Source organism: Terrapene carolina, unplaced genomic scaffold (genome assembly GCF_002925995.2).
Source record: "Terrapene carolina triunguis isolate 2854851 unplaced genomic scaffold, T_m_triunguis-2.0 Scaffold96, whole genome shotgun sequence".
Lineage (NCBI taxonomy): Eukaryota > Metazoa > Chordata > Testudines > Emydidae > Terrapene > Terrapene triunguis.
The window spans coordinates 78,452,835-78,480,258 of NW_020664447.1; the positions used below are offsets into that span (position 1 = coordinate 78,452,835).

The 27,424-nt window shown below is 40.0% G+C and overlaps 1 protein-coding gene across 2 annotated transcripts in view; it reads left to right on the forward strand.

Moving 5' to 3' along the window:
- EML1 (EMAP like 1) overlaps window positions 1-27,424 on the forward strand; it is a 119,217-nt gene that overhangs the window by 58,975 nt on the left and 32,818 nt on the right. Inside the window, exons 4-7 of one of the 2 annotated variants that reach the window (XM_026651182.1) lie at window positions 8,067-8,129; window positions 12,236-12,370; window positions 14,561-14,589; window positions 20,733-20,862. In XM_026651182.1, coding sequence (XP_026506967.1) covers window positions 8,067-8,129; window positions 12,236-12,370; window positions 14,561-14,589; window positions 20,733-20,862 — 357 coding nt within the window. The remainder of the gene's footprint in view (window positions 1-8,066; window positions 8,130-12,235; window positions 12,371-14,560; window positions 14,590-20,732; window positions 20,863-27,424) is intronic. The other variant, XM_026651181.1, reaches the window with a different exon arrangement.

The following is a 27,424-nucleotide window of genomic DNA, read 5'->3' on the forward strand; positions in this document are numbered from 1 at the left end:
TACATAAACTTCAAGTGGTACTTCTCAATGGTGCTGCAAGCACTGGTGGATCACAAGGGACGTTTCACCGACATAAATGTGGGATGGCCGGGAAAGGTGCATGGCGCTCGCATCTTTAGGAACTCCAGGCTGTTTGAGCAGCTGCAAGAAGGGACTTACTTCCCAGACCAGAAAATTACTGTTGGGGATGTTGAAATGCCAATAGTTATCCTTGGAGACCCAGCCTACCCCTTGCTCCCATGGCTCATGAAGCCATACACAGGCAGTCTGAACAGTAGTAAGGAGCAGTTCAACTATAGGCTGAGCAAGTTCAGAATGGTGGTAGAATGTGTCTTTGGATGTTTAAAAGCTCACTGGCCCTGTTTGTTGACTAGGTTAGACCTCAGTGCAACCAATATTACCATTGTTATTACTGCTTGCTGTGTGCTCCATTGTATTGTGAGAGTAAGGAGGAGACGTTTATGGCAGAGTGGGAGGTTGAGGCAAATCGCCTGGCTGCCAATTTTGAACAGCCAGACACCAGGGCAATTAGAAGAGCACAGGTAGGCGCGCTGCGCATCAGAGAGGCTTTGAAAACCAGTTTCATGACTGGCCAGGCTACGGTTTGACAGTTGTGTATGTTTCTCCTTGATGCAAACCCGCCCCCTTTGTTGATTTTAATTCCCTGTAAGCCAGCCATCCTCCCCCCTTCGATCACAGCTGGCAAAGGAAATAAAGTCACAATTGTTTTGAAACCATGCATTCTTTGTTTATTAATTTTAAAAAAGGGAGATAACTGATAAGGTAGCCTGGGTGGGGTAGGGTGGGGTGGGAGAGGAGGGAAGGACAAGGCCACATTGCTTATTGTAGCCACACTACAAATCAAAACTGTTTGAATGACAGCCTTCTGTTGCTTGGGCCATCCTCTGGAGTGGAGTGGCTGGGTACCCGGAGCCTCTCCCCCGCCCCGCGTTCTTGGGCATCTGGGTGAGGAGGATATGGAACTTGGGGAGGAGAGCAGGCGGTTGTACAGTGGATGCAGCAGTGGTCTGTGCTCTTGCTGGCTTTCCTGCAGCTCCACCAGATGCCTGAGCATGTCCGTTTGCTCCCCCATTAGCCTCAGCATTGCATCCTGCTTCTTCTCATCGCACTCACTTAATGCTTTCCTGGACTCTGCCACTGAATGCCTCCATGCATTTAGCTGTACCCTATCAGTGCAGGAGGACTGCATGAGCTCGGAAAACATGTCATCGCGAGTGCGTTTTTTTCGCCTTCTAATCTGCGATAACCTCAGGGACAGAGATGATTGGGGGAGCATAGAAACATTTGCACCTGCGGGGGGATAAAAAGGGAGAGTAAAATTTAAGATGATACATTTCTGAGAACAAAAGGGAGACTCTTTCACAGTGAATCAAGCAATTCACAGCAGACAGCACGTGTGCTTTAGGTACAAGGTCACATTTTGCCTTTTATATTGAGCGCTTGCCGGTATGGTGACACATCACACACGGCTGGGCAACAGAATTCGGTTTCTAGGCAGCCATGGTAAGCCAAAGGGTACGCGGGTTTGGCTTCTAACGTCCTCCTAAACGTGTGGGAATGTTTTTAAACTGCAGTGCCCTCCTTTCCCATAGCAAGTAATGCCAGTTGTGTTTGCCATTTAAAAGGAGGGGCTGCGGTTTTCAGGTGGATGTGCAGCACACACCTCTCCCCACCCATCCATGTGGCTATTTGGGATGATCCCTTCACCCCTCCCCCTGCTGCGGGGCTATTCTCAGGGATGATCCCTTTTAGCCAAGCGCAAACAGCCCAGCATGAACGGGGTCCTTTTACTGTTCCCTTACAAAAATTCCCCTATTTCAACCAGGTGACCATGAATGATATCACTCTCCTGAGGCTAACACAGAAAGATATAGACCGAATGTTGCTTGAATATGACCAAAACCCAGGACCATTCGCTGCCAAGCTTTGTGCTGCAATGATTCCAGACTATTGCTACTGGCTTGGCGTGGTTAAGTGTCCTACCATGGAGGACGAAATAAGGCAGCCCTGCCCAGAAACCTTCTGCAAAGGCTTTCAGAGTACCTCCTGGAGAGCTTCATGGATATGTCCCTGGAGGATTTCCGCTCCATCCCCAGACACGTTAACAGACTTTTCCAGTAGCTGTACTGGCCGCGAAGGCATCCCAAGTCTTCCAGGCAAATCAAACATTAAACACTATTGCTTTTAAACCCTGTACTGTAGTTACAAATGTGCACTCACCAGAGGTACCTTCTCCGCCTTCAGGGTCGGGGATCCCACTTTGAGAGGGTATTGGCTCCAGGGTGATGAAAAGGTCCTGGCTGCCGGGGAGAACAGATTCACCGCTTGCCTGCTGCGCGTTCTCCTCCTCCTCCTCCTCTTCCTCTTCCTCATCCACAGAATCCTCCTCCATGTTGCGTGAGACTCCCCCCTTGCAGGTGTCTATGGACAGTGGTGGGGTAGTGGTAGGGTCCCCCCCAGAATGCCATGCAGCTGATCATAGAAGCAGCATGTATGGGGCTCTGACCCAGAGCGACCGTTTGCCTCCTTTGTCTTTTGGTAGGCTTGCCTGAGCTCCTTGACTTTCACATGACACTGCTGTGTGTCCCTGTTGTAGCCTCTGTCCATCATGCCCTGTGCGATTTTGGCATATATATTAGCATTTCTTCTTTTTGATCGGAGTTCTGCCTGCACAGATTCTTCTCCCCATACAGCAATCAGATCCAGTGTCTCCCGTTCACTACATGCTGGAGCTCGTTTGCGATTCTGGGGAGACTGCATGGTCACCTGTGCTGCTAAGCACGCCACGCTGACCACACAGGAAATGAAATTCAAAAGTTCCCGGGGCTTTTCCTGTGTACCTGGCTAGTTGAAAGTGTTGTCCAGAGCGGTCACATTGGAGCACTCTGGGATAGCTCCCAGAGGCCGATAACGACGATTTGCGTCCGCACTACCCCAAATTCGACCCAGCAAGGTCGATTTTAGTGCTATCCCCTCGCCGGGGAGGAGTACAGAAGTCGATTTTAAGAGCCCTTTAGGTCGACGGAACGGGGTTTCTTGTGTAGACGCATTTATTATAAAATTGACCTAATGCGGCTAAATTCGACCTAACTCTGTAGTGTAAACCAGGGCTAGGAGGTGCAGAACAGAAAGAACTTGCAGCCCAGGGCTGGGGGTGGCTAAGATGGGTTTTAAATCATTCTGGCACTTCCCTGATTCTAACAGCCCCACAGGCTAACCCCTGCAGCCTATATGCCTCATCATTCCCTGGAATCCCTGCTGTGTTAGCTATGTGCTGCAGCCTTACCCTTCCATAGCTTTCCCCCCAGCATATCCCCTGTGCTAGGGCTTGTTCGAGGACAGCCTGTGGCTGTCTTCCTCAGTTTCTGTTCTATGGAAATTCTTCACTGGCCGTTCTACCCAGCGTCAGGGGGCCAGAGGGGGGATGAGAGTCTCACCCATAGATTTTAAATAAACAGTGAAAAAATAACCTGAGATGCCTCCACATGGGAGGAGAAACAGTAGACATAGGCAATCTTGCCTGTTAACTAGGTGCTTATTAAGACAGTGTTATTTCTCACATTCTCACAGAAATATAATTTATAAATTCAGGTACTATAGTATGTGAGATAATTGTTTCTTTTAAAAAATCGTTTTTTGAAATGAACCGGTACAATGTCATGTAGTTCTAAGTAATTTTCACTTTATAGATTCTAAAATGTAGGTCTTAATATAGAATTTGCTACTTTCAAATTTATTTAAGTCTGTCTTTCAGAAATTGATATTGTACAGTGTTACAGTTCATCATGTAACTAAACTTCAGGAGGAATAGATATTTTAAAAAGCTACTTCTTCAATGAATTTCTGTGAAAGGAAGACTGTTTTTACTTCGTAGATTATTGTCCACTGCTGAAAGCTTTTGATATTGACCCCAAAATTAACTGGTAGAATTCCCAGTTTTTATGGTAAATTATGCTCCAGATATTCCATATTTGGAGTAGCTTTACTCTGAATAAGTATTTTATGCTTACAAATGGTGAGAAAAATGAATTCATTAACTGTTTTACATTTATATTGGGCCATTCCATATTCAAATACTGTGGAAGAGCATGTGTGTGATACAAATGAAAAGGTGTCAGCAAAAAGGAACTTTTTTTTCCATAACCTCTTTATTTGCATTTAGAAGCATAACTTGTTCCATCATTTATATAATATGTGTAATTTTAAAGAAACCATTCTGTGCTGACTTCAGCTAGTAAAAACAAAAACAAAAGATCATTGTTCTTTTTACACTGAAGGATTTGAAAACATTCAGCTGCTTGTAAACTTAGATATTCTAGAAGCAATCCACCGCATAGTGGCAATGCTTTGTGTTCCCAATTAAAATCTAGATTTTGGAGCTGATTTGGGATAGCTTTGTTTCCATTAGACAAAAGTAAAATAGGAGAAAATGTAGGGGAAAAGAATACAGGCCATATCTTGCTCAGTAGGGATTCTGGTGTAGTCTATAGACTAGCATATATCTTAGCTTTCAAAAGGAAACAATCACTCATTCTCTCTGCTTGAGGAGATTGTACGATATCACAATGGGGCAAAACTGTGAGGACTGGAGATCAAAATAAAGAAACTGGTACAAAAAAGAACACTATAAAAAGCATGGTTTTGTACAGAGTATAAAATACTTTAATATGATACATTCCCTGTTGCTTCCAAACTAGCAACACATGCCCTCTGAGAAATTGCTCTATCTCTTGGAATTAATGTACTACATTCTGTACTGGAGCAACAGTGATTTTTAAGTGGCATAAATACTAACTCAATTTGCAGTTTCAATTAATTCTTCTGTTTTAATACCTCAACTATCAAGAAAAAAGTTTTTAAATAAATGGAAAATAAACACAAACAGTCTCTCTAAAGTGAACTTTGGGTGGCAAAACTAATCTATTACATGGCGTCACTAACAATAGAAGATATTAATGTATCACACTCAAAGGCATAATGCAATTAAAGCCATAAAAGAGTTCTTGAATTTATTCTAATTAATTTAAATGAAGGTGAGGGTGCATGTTAGACAAAAATGTGAAATATATTATTATAAGTATTGTAATAACTTTAGTTAGAGTTTTAACCAAATTGTGCACCATTTAAAATTACCTTAATTGGGTTTGGCAAATTTTCTGATTCAAATTTTGACCTCACTTCAACATTGTGGGTTTGAAAGCTCAGCTTGAACTTGAATATGATTACATTCCTGTTTCATTTAGGAGAAAGAGAGAGAGAGAGAGAGAGAGAGTGTGTGTGTGTGTGTGTGTGAGAGAGGGGGGGGGGCAGAGAGAGGAGAGAAAAATTCCAGTGGAAATATAGATACAGCAGGCCTGGTTCTCTTCTCTGATGTTTGTACATAGAATCATAGAATATCAGGGTTGGAAGGGACCTCAGGAGGTCATCTAGTCCAACCCCCTGCTCAAAGCAGGACCTAATCCCAACTAAATCATCCCAGCCAGGGCTTTGTCAAGCCTGACCTTAAAAATCTCTAAGGAAGGAGATTCCACCACCTCCCTAGGTAACCCATTCCAGTGCTTCACCACCCTCCTAGTGAAAAAGTTTTTCCTAATATCCAACCTAAACCTCCCCCACTGCAACTTGAGACCATTACTCCTTGTTCACATCAGGGTACCTTTGTTAAAGTCAATGGAGTTACACCAATATAAACTTTGGAAATTTCAGTAAGCCAACTAGAATATTTTCTTCTGGGGTTACCCCCATTAGCCAGGCTAACACAGCCCAGGTTTCCCGTTTAGTTAGCAAAACACTTCACTATTGTTGATATAGATATCTATATACCATACAGTCATAGTATGTTTAACATAGCCTTTAATACATACGTGATGAATTAGTTTGTCAGATACCTTTTGACCATTGCACTTCTACTCTCTCCACTTACCCATCTCCACCCAGACTTATTCTAATATTGCAAACCTCTGAGCAACTTCAAATATCTTGCACACTTTAAATACTCTGTTACACAATTTACCTAATTCCGTCACTAACCTGCCCAGTTAGACTGGTCTTTGATTCAGGATGGGCTGCTATCAGCCCTGGATAGGGCCTAAGCCCCAATATTTTGGGACTGTGTATGTCTAGAATTAGGCTCTTTATGCTTTTTGGGAAAAACTATTTCCAGCCAGGGTGGAGCAACACTTGTTCTAGTCCTGGAAAGGCCCACTATATTAGATTTTAAAGCTGTGACCTTTGTAATAGAAAAGCTATTTCAGGGTACATTTAGATGTTTTCTTCTCCCTCTGAGTCCTATGAAGTTACTTAAGAATGTAAGAACATAAGAACGGCCATACTGGGTCAGACCAAAGGTCCATCTAGCCCAGTATCCTGTCTTCTGACAGTGGCCAATGCCAGGTGCCCCAGAGGGAATGAACAGAACAGGTAATCATCAAGTGAGCCATTCCCTGTCTCCCATTCCCAGCTTCTGGCAAACAGAGGGTAGGGACACCATCCCTGCTCATCCTGGCTAATAGCCATTGATGGACCTATTCTCCATTAATTTAACTAGTTCTTTTTTTAACCCTGTTATAGTCTTGGCCTTCACAACATCCTCTGACAAAGAGTTCCACAGGTTGACTGTGAGTTCTGTGAAGAAATACTTCCTTTTGTTTGTTTTAAACCTCTGCCTATTAATTTCATTTGGTGACCCCTAGTTCTTGTGTTATGAGAAGGAGTAAATAATATTTCCTTATTTACTTTCTCAACACCAGTCATGATTTTATAGACCTCTATCATATCCCACCTTAGTCGTCTCTTTTCCAAGTTGAAAAGTCCCAGTCTTATTAATCTCTCCTCATACGGAAGCCGTTCTATACCTGTAATAATTTTGTTGCCCTTTTCGGAACCTTTTCCAAGTCCAATATATCTTTTTTGAGATGGGGCGACCACATCTGCACGCAGTATTCAAGATGTGGGCATACCATGGATTTATATAGAGGCAATATGATATTTTCTGTCTTATTATCTATCCCTTTCTTAATTATTTCCAACATTGTTTGCTTTTTTGACTGCAACTGTACATTGAGTGGATGTTTTCAGAGAACTATCCACAATGACTCCAAGATCTCTTTCTTGAGTGGTAACAGCTAATTTAGACCCCATCATTTTGTACGTATAGTTGGGATTATGTTTTCCAATGTGCATTACTTTGCATTTATCAACATTGAATTTCATCTGCCATTTTGTTGCCCAGCCACTGAGTTTTGTGAGATCATTTTGTAGCTCTTCACGGTCTACCTGGGACTTAACTATCTTGAGTAGTTTTGTATCATCTGCAAATATTGCCACTTTACTGTTTACCTGTTTTTCCAGATTATTTATTAATATGTTGAATAGGACTGTTCCCACTACAGACCCCTGGGGTATTGGTATTACTTATGGTAAATATACAATACCTTGTTTTCCTAGTATAAGGATACTAAAAATTACTTCAGTGTGTTTAAACCCTCTCAAATATCTGTAAAATAGTTTTATGTAAGATAATATGCTGTAAAGGCTTTACTGCCGTAGACTTTCATTGCCTTGTTTATCTCACTTGTGATTTCATCACAGATCAATGCAACCATACTAAATATTTATACCATTACCGCACCATTGCATTGTATATATGTGTGACGATTTATATTCTTATGCTTATCCTTGCTAGGCTAGTAGTAATAGCATCTTTTTCTCTAGCTTGATATTATCCATTTTGTTTATGATATCCACTGATTTTTAAGAGAACTTAGGCTGTTTGTTGAAGCTGCGGAGATGGTCAACATATATATAGTATTGCTAAGCATTCTTGTCATGCATGGATATATTGCTGGACTGTAAATACGTATTTTGAACTGACCACACATCTGACTGAGGAGCCAATAAAATCCATGGTACTTCATTCTTGCATGTATTTTCATATCTTGAATGTGCAGTCATGTGTGTCTTTAATTGTAAGTTTGTTTTAAATGTGTCTTGCTTCCACACTTGTTGTATTCACTTTTATTCTGCTTTGTTTATGCACCTCTCAGTCATGGATTAAACAGGTCTGTGAGTCTTCTCAATGCATGCAAACTGAAAAAAACTACTGTAAGGTGAGGGATTCTTAGTAGTATTGTAGTGTCATAGTTCAGTAGGTTTTCCCTTCTATCATAGCTCAGGGGGGTTATTTTAGTGGTGGTGTTTATATCATAATACATAATTGTAGTAACTATTACAATCTTTAGTATTCTCAGAAATAAATTTTGCAACATATACTCATAACCAATGTGTTTAAATGCACCAGAACTTTTATAAAGTAATTAACTCAGTAATGGTACCTCTTCTTTTCGTGCTAACATTATCTCAATTATAGTGATGATTTTTCATAATGCAAATTCCTTCAAACATAATTGCTTATTGCAGCTTGTTTCCTAAGTATTGTAAGTCAAACTTTTTGTCCTGGTGTTGCACCATTAAAAACTACCTTTTCTTAAGATTAATTATGAAGGCCAAATTCTGGACTCAATTATTCTTGTACACCCCTATAAATCAGTGTCCTAGTTTCTGTGATCCTTATGCTTCTCATTTAAATTCCACTTGACGTATCAGTATGTCTGCTGTGTCCAGAATAAGCATGTCAATAGTGTTCACTGTAGCATCTTAGTTTTTAATTATATAAAAATACGGTATTACACCTACCAAAATATGTGCATGCTTAAATTGATTTAACAGTATGATGGTGTTGCCATAACCCTTATCTTTTCTTGCCTCTTCACTTCCCTACTGCCTGTCACTATTGCTCATTGTGTCAAGGCTAAAATCTAAATTGTAAATTCAATGACGCAGGGACCATGTTCTTGTGAAATGCCTACCTCTCTCTTGGGTCCTATAAAATAACAGAGGTTTCAGAGCTAGAGTGACCACCGGTCCCTTATTTTAAGGGACCATCCTTTATTTCATTGATTTATCCCTTTCGGTGACCATTCATCCCTTGTATTTAAATGTATTAAAACTGTTAAGTAATACTTTAAACATTAAATTGAAGCTTATGATAATTTCATTCTATATTTGAGGGCAGTAGAAATATCCACTTGAAAGAGAAAAATACATGATATGCTAAAGGCAATGGTGTTTCCCTGAAATATCCCTTAAAATAGAGCGTTGTCTCTTATTTTTCTTGTAGTTTTCCCTTATTTTCTATTCAGAGGTGTAATTGAGGTTAGAATTTGGCACATAATCATAATTAAGGATGCACAAAGGATGTATTAGCATGCATGTGTCAGTATTAATGTCTAACATACTGTGTCATAACTGATGAAATAGTACTAGTCCAGGGGTGGGCAAACTACGGCCCACAGGCTGGATCCAGCCCATCAGGGCTTTGGATCCGGCCCACAGGACTGCCACCCCCATGGAACAGCGGGCCCCACGCCGCTCGCAGAAGCGGGCAACACCATGTCCCTGCGGCCCCTGGGGGCGGGGGCAGAAGGCTCTGTGCGCTGCCCTCGCCTGCCGGCACCCTCCTCCCCCCGCAGCTCCCATTGGCTGGGAACGGGGAACCGTGGCCAATGGGAGTTTCGGGGGAGGTATCCACAGGCAAGGGCAATGCGTGGAGCCCTCTGCCTCCCCCCCCCAAGGGCCGTAGGGACGTGGTGCCGGGCTGCTTCTGGTAGTGGCGTGGCACGGGGCTAGGGCAGGCAGGCAGGGAGCCTGCCCTGGTCCCGGTGCGCACCACTGCCACTCTGGAGCTGCTCCAGGTAAGCGGCGCCAGGCCGGACCCGCACCCTGAACCCCTCCTGCACCCCACACCCCAACTCCCTATCCTGAGCCACCTGCCACACCCTGCCTGCACCCCAACCCTCAGCCGTACCCTGCACCCCTCCTGTACCCCAACTCCCTGCCCTGAGCCCCTCCCACACTCCGCACCCCTCCTGTACCGCAACCCCCTGCCCTGAGCCCCCTTGTACACCCCGCACTCCTCCTGCGCCCCAACCCCTTGCCCTGAGCCCCTTCCTGCACACAGCACCCCCTCCCACACGCTGCACTCCCTCCCGCACCCCAACCCCCTGCCTCAGCCCTACATTCATGGCCCTGCATGCAATTTCCCCATCCAGATGTGGCCTCGGGCCAAAAAGTTTGCCCACCCCGTGCTAGTCAATAGCAGTGTCATACTTAGCCATCAGTTTTATATGGAACTTTTCTGAGAATAAGGTTCAAACTTCTCAAGTTGCCACACATTTTTTAACTGAAGACAATGCTTTAGTTAAAAGAAAGCATTCTTAATTTCAGTTCTCTTGTCCTTGTAATTTTTTGTTTTCAGGATGAGTTTAAGAACTTTACAAGTGAAATTGAAGGCATATATTTAAAGGCATATTCAAACATTAACATTAATGGTAAAATATGAATTGTAAAATATTTTTATTTAAGAAAATTGTTTTTGTCCTTCCATGTTAATATACTTTTAAAATGATTTCTTTCTCCAAAAAGAAGACAGCATTTTGTGTTGTGGACAGTAGTGAAGTTATTTAATATTTGTTGCTAAGTTTTTGACATTTAAAGTGAGATTAAAATGTGCTCTGTAACTTACTAATTATCTAATATTAATGCAACAAGTTGCATTTTTAAAGTGATGTTACCTTTTCATTCCATAGCTAGTGAACATAATACAAAAGATAGGCCCTGATCCTACAAACATATGCTTAATTTTATGCACTAGTATAATGGAGTTCAGTGGGCAACTCATGCAAGTAGAGGCACTCATAAGAGTAAATGTTTTCAGGATCAGGGCCTTGGTTTGTAATTGGAGAAACATTAAAATAGACTACATTATACATTAAAATGTTTTCATTATGTTCTGGCTGCCAATATTTTATCTGATTGGTTGGAGGAGCTTGCTCTGAGTGTTCCTCCTTTATCCCTTTCACCCAGGGCCAGCCTAAAACGTACTGGTTTCTGAAGCGAAAGCAAGATTTGATCCCTTACTACCATCACTTCCTTGTTGGCAATTTATTTTTCCCACCTACCTATGCAGCTTAGCAACCCACATATTTTCGGTGTTATTTCATCACCCAAAAGAATATTCTTATTTAAACTTAATAATTTACATTTTGGTTGGGTTTTGTATCAGAATGCATCCAAAACAATTTGTACCACCATCAGGTGCTCCAAAAGAGAGAATATGGTAGCTGACATAAAGCTTTCCAGGATGCATCTGATGTTTCTGACTGTGTAGAACTTAAAATGGAGACATCCTTTCAGAGTAGTGCTTGGTTAGGTAGCAATTTAGCAGCTAAAGAATAGTGGTTCAGGTCTGGCAAGTTGGTGAAGTGACCACAGTAATCTCTCTCCCCCTTTCAATATAAAGTCTTAAGTGGCCAATCTATTTCACTAGTTACTAAAACTGTTTATGGTTGAGTCTTCTGTCTAACTAAAGACAGAACCCTCCTGGTAGAGATGTTTGGAGGAAGGTTGGAAGGGGAAATTAGCCCTCTGAGAACTCCCTCACAGAGGAAAAGGGAAAAATATCTTTTTAGGATCTATGTTTTTTTTCATAAATGTAAGTAGAAGTGTCACATATTGATAAGATAATGACTGAAACTGCAGAAATATTTAAGAGGTCTCAGTTTACTCATTACCTTTGGGTATATTAAAACTGGGTTGAAAGTACAGGATAGAGTATTTGATACTGAATTAAAGACTGAATGGATATGAAAAGACATGGTCAGCTTCGTGCTCAAAATTTGACCTACTTTGAGAATTATGTGTAATATGGCTAGGAATGTCACGTTATACTTTCTTTTTAAATCTGTCACTCCATTCTCTAAATTTAGGTAGTTTGGACTGATATACAAAAATTGTAAGTGTGACCTCTCTGATATTCTGCTTCAGAAGTCTATGTATTGCATATACCTGAGCAGTGGATATTCCAACTGGTATCAGTGATACTAGTATAGCACCTCTTGTAGACTGAAAAATAAGCAAAAAGGCAGCCATGTTAATCTCCATTGCAGTAGATACCCAGCAAAATAGTCCAACTGCTGCAGTTCAGTTCTTAGTAACCTAAATCATTATCTGTTCTAGAAAATAATTTGTTAAATAGTTATGTTAATGCTCTTCGAAATAAAAGTTCAGTTAAACTTTCTGAGGTATTTATCAAAATCTTTTTGTAATAAAATACTTTTATATGTACTGCTATATAACTTACTCCCTTTTTTGTTAGTACTGTCAAAAGAACCAGCTCAGCTGAACGTGTATCTCCAGGAGGTCGAAGGGAAAGCTATGGAGATTCCAAAGGCAGCCGCAATCGCACTGGTTCCACCAGCAGTTCTTCTAGTGGTAAAAAGAACAGTGAGAAGTATGTGATGTTTTTAATGTTTCCCTCTTCCCCACGCTGACTGCCCTAATAATGAAGTTACTAATTTTAAATAAGCAACTATTGAAAGGTTGGATTTTCTGATGATACAGCAATCAGACATGAGATGCCTATTGTGTATTGAACAGAGGATAGTTTTAAAGTACTCCATCATCTAAACACTTTTTCAAGTTGAGATTACACATTTTGTTTGCCTTATTGTATTCCAAGCCATGAGCCATGTGAAAATTTTGAGTTGCATACAGTAATGCCAAAAAAGCTTAGCGTTATTAATCCTTCTTTCCAGTATGTTGTTGGACTCCTTCATGTTACTTCTCATGATTTTTCTCTTTGGATAATGCAGTCACTTGTCTAGGGCATCATGTCTTCCCTCTGCTGATACATTAGCAGATTTTTAAAGTGACTGTTCATACTCATTATGGAGGCATTTGGTAATGTCTCCATAGTTAAGGTTGTGTTGAGATTTGCATGTAAAGCAGGACTACAATCTCTGTTTCATACTTTAAAATCTGATTTTAGTTTCCAGGTTTGGCACAAAACTCTTTATAGCACAACTGAAGTTTCTATATTTATTTTAGGGAAATATATACTAACTTTTGCAGAGGAAGCATGTAAACTCTGTTTTGGAAATGTTGTCCTGTTTTCCTTATTTCTTTGATTCCTTCTAGATAAATAATCATGTAGCTCATAAACTCTGTGCACACACATGGTAATAAGCTCTTGGACATAGGCCATTTTTAAAATTAAACAAACAGAGATTCCAGGCTAAAAAGAAGGATCCAACCAACTTGGATCCTCTTGGTGGCACTGTGATGATGCCTTAACCAATAGTGAACAGATTTACCACTCAGATCCATTGCTACTGTAGGTTATCAGATTCGACTAAGAGCTGATGGTTTTGTTGATCACAACATGTTCTGCATGAAAGATTAGCTTTCTATGGAAGCAGTTTCAGTAAATATTGCCATTTTGCACTCCTTCCTTTCCCTACTTTCCTTAACTCCATAGAGGCTTTTCAATACAAATGGTTTACCAACAATCATGGCACAGCGCAGTGAATTACAGAAGGGGGCGGGGGAGAAGAAAACAAAATAGCTTACATCTCTTGAAAGCAATCCCCTCTCTCTGACCACTTTGGTCCCTTTGTCAGCATTGCACTTAGTGTCTAGATAGCAACTCCTTTCTTGTCCTCCACAGACATGCTTATTAAATCCCCTTCTGAATTTTCCCAAATAGTTTGCTGAAGACATACACACACAATAGAGTTTGTCAATAGCTTTAATCTCCACCTTCCGGGAGATGATCCACTGAAGAAGAGGAAACACTTAACAATGATTGGTAGTTGCCTTTCAAAGGCTTACCGACCTAGCTCAGATACCACCTTTCACAAACAGGGCTGGCTCCAGGGTTTTGGCCACCCCAAGCACCCAAAAAAAAAAAAAAAAAAAAAGCCGCGATCGTGATCTGCGGCGGCAATTCGGCGGGAGGTCCTTCGCTCCTAGGCGGAGTGAGGGACCGTCCGCCGAATTGCCGCTGAATACCTGGACGTGCCGCCCCTCTCCGGAGCGGCCGCCCCAAGCACCTACTTGACAAGCTGGTGCCTAGAGCCGGCCCTGTTCACAGATGAGTTTGGCTGGTTGTGCCCACTTATGGACGGGGTACATAAATACTTAAATACTCCCCCAGTTATGTTTTTTCTGTTGTCAATGAACTGTGAATTATGGACAGAGGCCCAGACCTTCTGTCACACTGATATACAGATACTCTTTTAAAAATATAATATCTTTCTTTTTTGGTATAGTTGTACACTGTTTTTGGACTAACAAGCATTGGTGGCCAATGAGCAAAATAATGATGGGATACTGTAGATGCTAGAGATACTTAACGTCTGCCATGGTTGGACTAGATTTTCAAAGGAAAAAACTTGACATCTAGTGGGAGAGAGGCTGGGATCCCAGGGATGTGAAAATGATTATATTAGAAATGTGAAAAAAGTTTTGGCATCTGTGAGTAGGGTACCACAAGGAAAATGTTATTTTTACCATGTCCACATGTTGTATGTGTTTTTTAATTAATTGATTTTATAAAATTATATGAACTATTACTATGCCATATGAAAAGTGTTGTGTGCATGGCAAACTTTACAAGAAAACTCCTTGATTATTTTCACAGCAAACCCAAGGAACCAATGTTCAGTGCAGGTAGGTTCTGTTTTATTTTTCTCCATTTCTAAAGAGAGAACTTGCATGCTGATGCATTTTTTATTGTACAGTGATTTATCAGGGAAATCGGCATTAGGATTCAGAGCCTTTCACTTACAGGCCACTGGTAGCCTACTTCCTAGTGGCCAATGTGTCTGCATTGCGACTGGAATCCTTTTTGGCAAGAAGGCCAAGAATAAAAAGCCATGAAAATGGAAACTACCTTCTTACCCAATAGAGATATTCCTGTTCAAAACAGGATTAAGGTTTTTGTGGGTTGAAGTATATGTGAAGCTCAGACTATGGCTCTCTGCATTATACAATATTTTAAGTGTGATTCTACTCATAAAAATGAGCAAATGCAATTAAGAGATTTCATATTTATGTCTCAGTTCTTTCCTGAGCAAAATTGCCAAGTTACCAATAAAAATATTGTTTTTCTAATTGAAGCTCTGGAAGCTCATCTTTTGACTTGAAAGTCAATGTTCTTTTCTTTCCTGCTCATGCATTATCACCATCAATAAGATTCTGTAAGCTACATTCTAAATTTAAATAAGGACAGAGTTTATTTGCCTCTGCCATTAAAACTTTATGATCAATCCTGTTGATGGCATGTGACACAAAATAGAGTACAGCTTGCTTCCCTGTTGATTCTGCAGAGCCAAGCAAAAGTAAAAAGTAGTAAAAACTTACTTTGTCATTGGAATAAGCAAATGTGATGGAATGCACACTGAGAACAAATCTGCTGGTTCAGCATGTGGTGTTTTTATAGTTACTTTTCAGACTATAATCATAATTTAAATTAAAGATAGAGGATTTCTGTTTCTTGGGCTGATAATCAAGGCCCCCCAGCAAAGCACATAAGCCTGTGCCTCACATCAAGCACTTAAGTAGTCTTGTTGATTTCACTGGGACTACTCATGTACTTATTGCTTCTCTGGATCACAGCCCAATTCCATCTCATGGACACTTAAGCTCTTGAACAAGAAAATAGCTTCTGATATGCTACATTTATAATTTTGTCTCGTAGTAACTTTTTCTTTTTCACTTTCCTGGAAAAAGGCACATATGGCTTTAATAGCCTTTGTTTCAAAATTTTCCATTGAGATTCATAACTTAAATGAATAATTTAACCTACGTGAGTCTGATCTTACCCTTCTGATTCAGGCAAAATTCCCACTGAAATCAGTTAGAGGTTTTTTTTCTAGGCAAAGTATATCCAGTATTCCTAAATATCGAATTATTTTTAGCATAAAGTTACATAATGGAGCTTAAACCAATCTTTTAATGATAAAATAGCTCTAAATGTATTACTGTTGGCTTGAAAAACAGAGTTTTGAATGCAGTTACACACAATCCACTGAATGGACCATGGGTCAATGTTTTGTCAAGCAACGGGTTAGCCTCTAAGAGGATACAGCTGGACAACCAGTAGAGCAGGGGTGTAGGTGAGCCTGACTGTACTCAAACCCATCTTTATCTAGCACTTCTGTCTCTGTCTCTGTAATCACAAGGGAAGCGCCGTGTGACACACTGCAAAGGTAGGCGTCACTTCCAAAACCTCATAGCTCTCTAAGCAAAACTGTTACCAGGGTGACAGAAGCTGTGTTTTTATACAGCCAATATACATTTTTATTGCAAAGTTAAAACTCTTCAATTTATTTTGAGTAAGGTTAAAAATATTCATGTAACAGTGACTGAATTATAACCCTTGGATGCACTATAATGATAACAATGGGTTATAATTTAGATTTTGGTTGTCTTTGGTAAATGACTTTTTAAAAAATTCAGTGTTGAGAGAGCTATATGGCAGCACCTGGATGTCTCACTGTGTTTGAAATGCTGTTTTGCACCTCTGCTGACATGCCCTATGATATAGAACCTGCCCTGTTTTTGCTGTTTTGCTGCAAATCTAATGTATGCTTATAGAAACATTGTTTTTCCCTCTGCTTATATCTTCCTTGGTAGATTGTAGATTTGTCTGAATTATCAGTAAGCAGAAGTAGGTGTATAATTAATTTTAAATGCTTTTTTGCACAGTATAGTAATACAGAATTATGTTTAGTAAGTGTATAGTATTGATTTCTGAAACATAATTGAATTGAACTTTAAATATGCACATTTGGTACATGTCTGTAACTTGTCTCTCTGGTATAACCAGAGATCTTGTCTTGGATTTTAGAAATTGCTTATTCTTAACTAATTTTTCACTAACCTGCATCTTTTAGCTTTACATCAATTAAGTTTAAGCCCTTATAAAGGAATGACTGTTTTACTCTCAAGACTAAATTTTGGACGGGGCCTCAACCCCACCACTGTGTATTCATCATGCAGTTTTATGTCTGTAACCAATAGTGGGTTCAATTGCAGGTCCAATTAGCATTAAGACACCTGACTACTAGGGCTGTCGATTAATCACAGTTAACTCACGCAATTAATTAAAAAATTAATCACGATTAAAAAAATTAATTGTGATTAATCACAGTTTTAATCACACTGTTAAACAGTAGAATACCAATTGAAATTTATTAAATATTTTGGATGTTTTTCTGTATTTTTAAGTATATTGATTTCAGTTACAACACAGAATACAAAGTGTACAGTGCTCACTTTATATTATTTTTTTTATTACAAATATTTGCACGCTAAAAATGGTAAACAAAAGAAATAGTATTTTTCAATTCACCTCATACAAGTACTGTAGTGCAATCTCTTTATCATGAAAGTGCAACTTACAAAGGTAGATTTTTTGTTACATAACTGAACTTAAAACCAAAACAATGTAAAACTTTAGAACCTACAAGTCCACTCTGTCCTACTTGTTCAGCCAAATTGCTAAGAGAAACAAGTTTTTTTACATTTTCAGGAGATAATGCTGCCTGCTTCTTATTTACAATGTCACCTGAAAGTGAGAACAGGCGTTCGCATGGCACTTTTGTAGCCAGCATTGCAAGGTATTTACGTGTCTGATATGCTAAACATTTGTATGCCCCTTCATGCTTTGGCCACCATTCCAGAGGACATGCTTCCATGCTGATGCTTGTTAAAAAAAAAATGCATTAATTACTTAGTGACTGAACTCCTTGGGGGAGAATTGTATGTCTCCTGCTCTGTTTTACCCGTATTCTACCATATATTTCATGTTATAGCTGTCTCGGATGATGACCCAGCACGTTTTTCGTTTTAAGAACCCTTTCACTGCAGATTTGACAAAACGCAAAGAAGGTACCAATGTGAGATTTCTAAAGATAGCTAAAGCACTTGAACCAAGGCCTAAGAATCTGAAGTCCCTTCCAAAATCTGAGAGGGATGAGGTGTGGCGCATGCTTTCAAAAGTCTTAAAAGAGCAACACTTTGATGCAGAAACTACAGAACCCGAACCACCAGAAAAGGAAATCAACCTTCTGCAGGTAGCATCCGACTCAGATGATGAAAATGAACATGCGTCAGTTTGCACTGCTTTGGATTGTTATCAAGAAGAACCCATCATCAGCATGGACATATGTCCTCTGTTGAAGCATGAAGGGACATATGAATCTTTAGTGCATCTGACATGTAAATATCTTGCGATGCCAGCTACAACAGTGCCATGCAAATGCCTGTTCTCACTTTCAGTGACATTGTAAACAAGAAGCAGGCAGCATTATCTCCTGTAAATGTAACCAAACTTGTTTGTCTGAGCGATTGGCTGAAGTAGGACTGAGTGGACTTGTAGGCTCTTCAGTTTTACATTGTTTTGTTTTTGAATGCAGTTTTTGTGTACATAATTCTACATTTGTAAGTTCAACTTTCATGATAAAGAGATTGCACTACAGTACTTGTATTAAGTGAATTGAAAAATACCATTTCTTTTGCTTTTTACAGTGCAAATATTTGTAATAAAAATAAACATAAAGTGAGCACAGTATACTTTGTATTCTGTGTTGTAATTGAAATCAATATATTTGAAAACATATAAAAGATCCAAAAATATTTAAACAAATTGTATTCCATTATTGTTTAACAGTGCGATTAATTGCGATTAATTTTATTGATCACTTGACAGCCCTACTGACTACCTAAAAGGAGAAAATGCACGTGCATTTGCTTGGGCTCACAAAATTTTTGGCTGCAGAAATACAGGCTATGTAATAATTTGGTCCTTGGGTTCTTGTTTCTAGTCCTCTGATGCCTCTGTCTGTTTACGTTTATAGTTTTATAGTAATCTGATATTTAATGACCTTTGCTAAGGAAAGTAGGGGGAAAGGAGTGTGCAGTATTGTATGTGTATTTTTCATGCTTTAGTAGTCAAAATTGTAAAATTCACTATGGTTCAAGTGACCAAATAATAATAATGAGAGACTTAATAATCTCCTCCCTTACCTGCCTTTTAATAATCATGATTAGAGTTGACATCACTAAAATCTGTTAACTTTCCAAATGTACAGTCTCATAATGCCTCAATAACTTTAGTGCTGGTAATATATTCTCAGCCTAATCACAGGGGTATCACATGCTAATATGAACAGCGATGTAGTTATCTATCTTGTGCAGTGCAAGAGCATATTTTGTTTCTTGATAGAGAACTAGAAATCTAATTATTTATAAATATCCAAACATGTCTTCAGTGTTATCAGTCATCTTGAACTCCACACATCTGTTAACATTTTAGTTGTGTCCACTTTTAACATTGTTTTCCATTATTTCACTAGAAATCTCAATTAAAAAACTATTAGTCTTTTTAATATAGTGCCATAATTGTACATGACATCGTGCAAGAGCAGTGCTGTGGCAGAACAACTAGGTTTCCCGAGCATATACATTTCTGCAGTTCAATAGCAAAATATAGTTTAAACATATGACATTTCTTTATTGAATGAATTCTCGATATAAACAAGACTAGGGCCAATAATGCATGCATGTACTCCCATTAAAACACAGCTTTTAGTTTTTAAAATTAAAATAATACTGGCATGTGTGTTAATAATGCTTGAAAATCCTTAGCATAACTTTAACAGACCTAACTGTATAAGTTTTATTTACATAATTTTGTTACTTCTGCCCTTCCATTTCCTCTGTGCACATGATTATTCTGTCTAGTAACTCTACAGATGTCACTGACTCCAAAACTGCTTGATTCACATGAGAGCAAGGCTGAATCCTTTGATCTGCTGATGGAGCAGCAGGAGCCAGCAAGTTTTGAATCTGGACAAACTTCACCAGAAGTTCACAAGACACCCTGTTTGGCCCTGCCAATTTCTAAAAGTCCTAGTCAGAGCTTCATGCCATTTCCTAGATCTCCTAGTTTTATAAGCCCCATGAAATCCCCAAGTCAGTACTTTCAGATCTGTTATTAATTCATGCTTCTGTTCTCAGACATATTTCTTATAAGACCCCCCAACTACAGTATTTCTAGTGTTTTCTCCTCTAAATGTTTACTTTCTATTAGCAAAGTTCAGTTTTGTAGCTTCTTTCCTGTATATCATTTTTCTTTCTATAATGTGTTGTCAGTTTGTCATTCCTGTTTCAATGTTTAGCTATGCTTTAAACACTTAACTGTTTTTGCATGTACGTCTGCATGATTCTTTTTACTAATTGTTTGTGTTTATACGTGATGTACCTTTCACATTATGTATCAAGTGTAAAGTACATCTTTACACTGAGATGCAAAGAATGCAACTAACTGTTTAAGTATTTTTAGATGCTGATGCTCAGAACTGTAAATATCCATCAAAAACTAAATAAAAGAATTTTAAGTGGCATTCCTGCGTTAATTGTAATTTTTACTTTGGTGTTTTTCCTCAGTTCTGGTATAAAAACGAAATATGTACATACGGTATTAATTTCCCCTGAAAGTAATGGTTTGGTCTTAATCTTTTCATTTCTATAGTTCTTTGTTGCATAGTCTAGTTGAAGAGTTTGCTGATAGTCTCAAAATATTTAGACCAAAAGGGGACTTCATGCCCTTTGTTTGATAACCCCTATCTAGCGTTAGTTTGTGACTAAAACAAAAACAAAAGCGACATGTCCTATAATATAAGTTTGAAACGCCATATTATGCAAAAATATTATTCACTGAAATGATAGGTGGGAGCAGTTGGAGGAGAAATCTTTGCTGATGTGTTTATGTATAACTCTCTAAACATTTCTGACCCTTTTTGTAGAAGAAGGATATGTAAAAATGTTTCTGCGTGGACGTCCTGTTACCATGTACATGCCCAAAGATCAAGTGGAATCTTACAATTTGGAAGCAAAAGTAGAACTACCAGCCAAGAGGCTTAAACTGGAATGGGTGTATCCTTTTTATGCTAGAGTATTACTGGGAACTACTAATTTCTTAGCAATTGTCTTAAAATTTTGTTTGAAAAATTATTTAGCAAAATTGAGGTCTTTATGTTGAATTAGTTTCTTTAATGAACTATTAGGCCACATTCACTTTTAAATAGGTGATAATTTCTTGAGACTGCTGCTCCAGATTTTATGCAAAATAGTCAAGCAGCTCGAGGAAGGTTTCACTTAAATGTTGCCTGAAGGTTATGTTTAAAACATGTTAACTATCACAAATTAAAATTAGGAATATTGCAAGAATTTAGTGAACTGTGATTACTAATTATAGTGTACATAAAACAAGTTTGCTTCTTTTCTGATACACATCAGTACTTTATTACGCTTTTTTTTTTTTAAATTGCACACTTGTCTTTTTTAAGAGGTGCTATAATTGCAGTACACGGATAACAAAAGGGGTCTTATAGAACATTCTTGTACATGACAAATTCTCTTCACTGTAGTTAGAAATTAAAAAAAAAAATTAAATTGGAGCCTAAAGTTAGACTCAGAAATCCACATTTAGATGCCAGTCATCTATTATCAAGTTTTGTTGTAAGTGTCGTGGTAGAAGTGAGACTTTAGTGGGGATTTGATGGAGGATAATGTGATCATTTTACACATTTTTATTGGGCACTCCTTCTCCGCATAAGGGCAAGCATGGGAGAATGCATGAAGGTACTTGCTAGAAAATTTGACAGATGGGCAATGAAGGCTGCGTTGGCATAGACCTCAGCCTCCACTCCCTCCACTCCGCCAACAATGTTTCAATATTGTATAAAAAATTATAGTTGGGATGGGGATAGGCCATGACTTCAGTGTGAGTATTCCTATGCCTTGTTTTTTAAAGTGTGATATCCATAGTATAACCTATTAGAAAGCTAAAGTTTTCAATCCATGGAAATATCTCAAAGGTTAACAGCCTCAAGCCAGTGCTGGGTAGTTAGAAGGTTAGCAGGTAGAGGAGGAAAAATATTTCCAAAGAATACCATGCTGAATTTTTCTTTCAGACTTTTCTTTCTTTGGACGTAGTCAGTGGGACTGTTTGCAGGCTTAGAAGTTAAACTCATGTGTATGTCTTTGCAGAATACGGGCACAAAGATGTTACTATTTTTTATTATTATTTGTATTACCATAACACTTAGGAGCCCTAGTCATGGACCAGGACACCATTGTGCTAGATGCTGTACAAACAGAGAACAAGACAATGGTCCATGCCCCAAAGAGATTACAACCTAAGTATGACGATAATGGAGTCTCACGTCAGTGTCGATGTACAAGGATTCAGCAAACATTATAGGTGAACATGTTTATGTAGAGTGACCAGATGTCCCATTTTTAAAGGGACTGTCCCGTTTTTGGGGACTTTTTCTTATATAGGCGCCTATTACCCCCGACCCCCTGTCCCGTTTTTTCACAGTTGCTATCTGGTAACCGTATGTATATGTGAGATCAGACCAATGAGAGAAATGCAAACATGGTTACATGTGGGACAGGCAAGATTGTCCATGACCATTGTAGGATGTTGTATCCTTGCTTTGTGTTAACGTTTTTCACATAAGGTGTTAATGCACCTTGCTTCAAAGCAGTTAATAGCAACATGACAAATCTTCAGCCATCTTGCTCAGTTATGGGATCAACCTGACATGCTTTCAAGTTTGACTTCAGTGTGTCTGTACATTGTTTGTAGTGGCCTCCAGGAAAACAAGTGTATTGCTTTAGATGACCATAAAGTATGGCCATTGGTAGTTTCAATTTGGTCATACAAATGAGATGCTCTGACCAATGCAGCTGAGCTTTTATGAGCATGCTTTGAATGTCAGACATCCAACAACAATTAAGGATATCAGTATTGGGAATCTTGTCGTACCATTTGATTCTGCAAACAGACTGAAGACAGCACATATGGAACTGATCAAGTTTCCTAATGTGGCAGAGATATGTTGTCCAAGTCTCAAAACCATATAGAAGCATTGTAAGCACGACTCTCCAATAGACATTTAGCTTAGTGCTTATTTTGACGTCCCTATTGTTTCATAGGTGATGTGTGAGCATTCCACATGCAGAACTGGCCTTGGCTATGCGATGGGTAATCTTGTCAATACTCTTCTGTCAATGTCAGGAAATGCATCCATAAGCATAGCCAAAAAAAGATGGAAAAGAGTTAGAGAGCCAGCAGGCAACATTGTTTGGTGCCATTGATGACCATTTTCCACCACTCTGGCCATCATCCCATCATGGAAGGACTGAATGACAAATTTGGCAGGGCATCCAGAGATAAACAAAAATTTCCAGAGTCCCTCATGATTTAGAGTCCAGAGTTTTAACTAATTTGGTAAACATCATATAAAGACCTCCGTTTTGCTCCCAGCACTCTTCCTGAAGCTGATGAGCTGTGAAGATCATGTCTGTAGAGCCCCATTCAGACCAGAATCCACACTGGGACTCGGAAAAGTTGATTTCCACAAGATAGGTGTTAAGTCTTCAGTATGACCCATGCAAGAATTTCCCCAGCAACAGAGAGTAGGGAAATGCCACAATGATTATCAGTTTGCCATATCACCCTAATGTTTATAGAGGTGGACAACGTTGGCATCCTTAAAATCCTGTGACACCTACTCCTGCTCCCAAATAATGTGGAAGAGCCATGTGAGGTGCCTTCCAGTGTGGTAGCCACCCTGCTTATAGATATCTGCTAGCATGCCATCCAGTCTGAGTGCTTTGCTTTGTGACATCTGCTTGATTGCTGTTGTGTTCTCATAAGGTGGGCGCTAGTACAAGTTCTCCTTTTAATGGATGTTGTGGAAGAGCATTAATTGCGTCCTTGGAAATTTTGGAAGGGTGATTAAGAAGTGAGCTGAAATGTTCGGCCCATTGAGCATGTATTTCTTTTTTCTCAGTTGAGTCAATTGCCGTCCAGTGTGCATACAGGGGTTATCTTGTTGCACTGGGGTCACCACACCACATGCAGGGTCAGCTAAGTATAAGACAAAAAACAACAGATGGATACAGACAGGGAGAGCAAGGAAACAGTATGACAATATTGGTCAGCATGATAGGCAGTGGTCTCAGTACAGCAGAGGCCTAACCATTGTCAAGATTTTTGTCTGCTTCTAGGCAAAGGAAAGTTTTAAGGAGGACAGTGAGGTAGCTTTGCAGATGTTTATGGGGTGCTCTTTCAAAGCAGGAGGAGCAGCACAGGAGAAAGCACAAAGGTGCTTGTTTAAAATTTAACAAGTGGACGATGGAGGCTGGCATTGTAAGAACCTGCAGGGCTGGGATTATGGGGGTTATGGTCTGCTGACACCCCCACATCACAACAGGAGGCTTAGACTGGGCTTCCGTGGGAGGACCTGTGAGGCTAGGCTCAACAGGAAGTACTGTCCAGCAGGACCTGAGTGGCAGCTCCTCACAGCCTGCTGACTGGCTGGCACTAGTACATAAACCAGGAAGCTATGACAGGGAGTTTTCTGAGCAACAGCACAGTCTCCCTGCCTGTCTCTGCTTCAGACCCCGCATGTAAGAGCCCCGCTTCAAGATTCCGACTCTGCCTGTCTCTTTACGCCTGACTCTTGGTTTGCCCTCTGGCCTGTCTTGGACTCTGGCTTTCTGGTACTCGACCTAGCCTGACTCCTGCTCTGACCACTAGGTCTGACTGCCCATGTCCCTGTCATGACAGGCATTCTCTGATTGGAGGTGGGAATCAACATCTCAATAGGTAGGGTGGGGATAGGCCTTCAAGGTAAAATGAAGACAACTATCATATGCGTAATGCTTCTGCCAGGTGGTGTAGGCAGCAACAAGGGCTGGGTTCAATACCTCGGGGCTCCTCTGAACAATACAAAACAGAAACCACTTGAACCACCACCCACTAATCTTGAAAAAATAAATACCACTTCTGGGTGTCTTCAGAGGTAGCATTTCCCCTCTCGCAAGCACTGAATAACAAAATAAAACTTTTATTAAAAGAAGAAAACACAGCATTAATTTGGGAAAACACTGCAACAATTACTTGAATGTACACAACCAATGAGTAAAACACCTGCCCCATGGTATCTTGGGCAGTGTCCTTTTTTTCGGTTTCCCATCTTGCAGTATGAAAGTCCCAGGGATGAATGTCTTTTTAACATTTTTCCTCTGCTGCACTCCACTCAGTTCGTTGTCCAAGGTCAGCAACGTCCCCAGAGTCCAGGGATGTGTTTGGGTGAGTTCACCTCCCGTCCCTGAGGGGAGAGGGTGGTTGAGTGATGCCTTCACCTCTGCCCATCTGTGTGTCTGCAGTCTCAGCTGCTGTTTGTCTCTGTCAATGTCTCTGCATGTAACTGCTGCTGCTGACAGCTGCCATCATCACTGCTGCCTGTACCTGCAATGCTGTGCTCTGAGGTTCCACCACTTAGTCCCTTTCTCAGTGATTTCAGCTCTGTAGTGATTTCACTGGATAGTGGGGAACCTCTCTGCTGCTACCCCTTCTGCACTGTCTTTTCACCTCAACACTGTCTGTATACCAAGTCTAAAGTTCCGCTCCCTTAGATCAGCTTATTAGTGAGCTCAGTTCCAGTAATCACTAAGAAAGAACCAGGACTTTCAAATCAGTCTAGTCAGCTCTGTTTTTTCAAACACTTGAGGAGGGAGGGTCAAATGGCTTCTGGGACGCTTTAAACAGGTCCACACTACCAGGTAGGAACATCTGTCCCTACTGCCTCTGACTCTTACTTGGATATGGCATCACAACCGTACACTTAGTGAGTGAGGTTAACCTTAGGGTGACTCCCTTAATTAGAGCGGGTTAATTACAGCCCTTCTGCCCTTTACTCATACAATGAGGAGAACAACATTTCATTTCCCCTGCATTCAATACTAAAGTGAATTTTAACTCCAAATAGCCAAAACTGATCACTTTGTCAACGAAGGTCTGACTGCTGATACCCTAGGCAGAAAACATGTAGCTATGCAAACAGTCTGCTCCTGAGCTCTTTCCCCCCATCAGCATTAGTGACGAGAAGTCACTAATGCTGATGGATTGGAAGTTATGTAAATGCCAAGTGACAGGGCATGAGGGAGGGGCTCATGAGTGATGCTAAAAGAGACCAGGTAATGGTCAGAGGGGGGAATTCAGCAATAGAGAGAGAGAGCAATGCCCCTTTTTAATGAGATTTGAGCCAGGGTGCAGATCAAATGAAGGGGGATGGGTGAGGTAACACACAGCTAAGGGGTTGGATGGGTCATCAACATAGAAGTTGAAGTCACAGAGGATGGGGGTAGGAGATTGTGAGGAGAAGAAAAGAGAAAGCCAGGAGTTGAAATCAGAGAAGAAGGCTGATGGGGAGGAGTTGAGATGGTAAATGACAACATGGAGGGGTATGGAAAATTGGCTGCAATGCTGCTCAAAAGAGAAGAGAGTGGGAAGTGGGAGGAAAAAAGATATTTTTTCCCAACTAGATAAATATTTTATATATAATAGTTATTTACTTAAGGATTTCCTCCATATAAATAAAGTTATATGCCATAATATTACTTAACTTCTTGACTTTCATACACTCCGACTTCTAACCTCTATGGGCTTGATTCTGCAATGTGTTGAAGTCTAAGGAAGTTTTGATATTGACTTCAATGGGAATAGGATCAGATTTTATACAGACAAATAGGAAGATTGAGGCAATAAAGTGGTGTCCTGTAATCCAATGATAAAGTTTTCTTAAAAATAGGAAGCTTTAGTTTTCCTCTTCATTACCAATAAGTCATCCGTAAGAGAGACACTTGCTATTTTCATTCACGCACGCTTCTTTATTACTTTACAGTTAGGGTATCTCAAAAAACTTAACGGAGTGTTGGTTGAAACTTTCAAATCTGGTAGCCTAAAATTGGGTTCCTGATTACATATTTAGGTGCCCAAATACAAGTGGCTGTATTTTCAGAAATGCTGAGCAATCACTCACTAGTCCTGTTGAAGTCAGTGGGAGGTGCAAGAGTTCAGCACCTTTGAAAAGTCAGGAAACCTTTATTTAATTGCCTAATTTTAGGCACCCAAGTTTGAAAAATTTGGCCTCACTTCCTGCATCATATCAACGCATGGTTGAACAGCAGGGTCAAACCATCCTTGCCCATAATGAATGGAGGACAAAATATGTATTCATTTCTATATTCTTTTTATTATTAAAAATCACTTCTAAACCACAGTAGATTTATACTGCACTTTATAAACATTATCTCTGCCTCAAAAAGCTTACAATCTAATTGTATATACTAAAAGACCTGGGGGAAAATAAAGCATTGTGTTATATTAATGTTGTATGTCAGTGGTTGTCAACCTTTTCCATAACACAACCCCTTTCTTCCATACTGGACCACCTCGGAATATCCTCCCATTTAGCCAGGACCTAGCTGAGACCACACTCTCCCATATTAGCAGGGTCGCCATGTCCCCTGATGCCTGTTTATTACATACTTGAGTAAGACAACTTAATTTGGCCAAATTGTGATCTCATTTACACAGGTTTAAACCTGTATTAACTCCAGTTATTTCACTGGACTT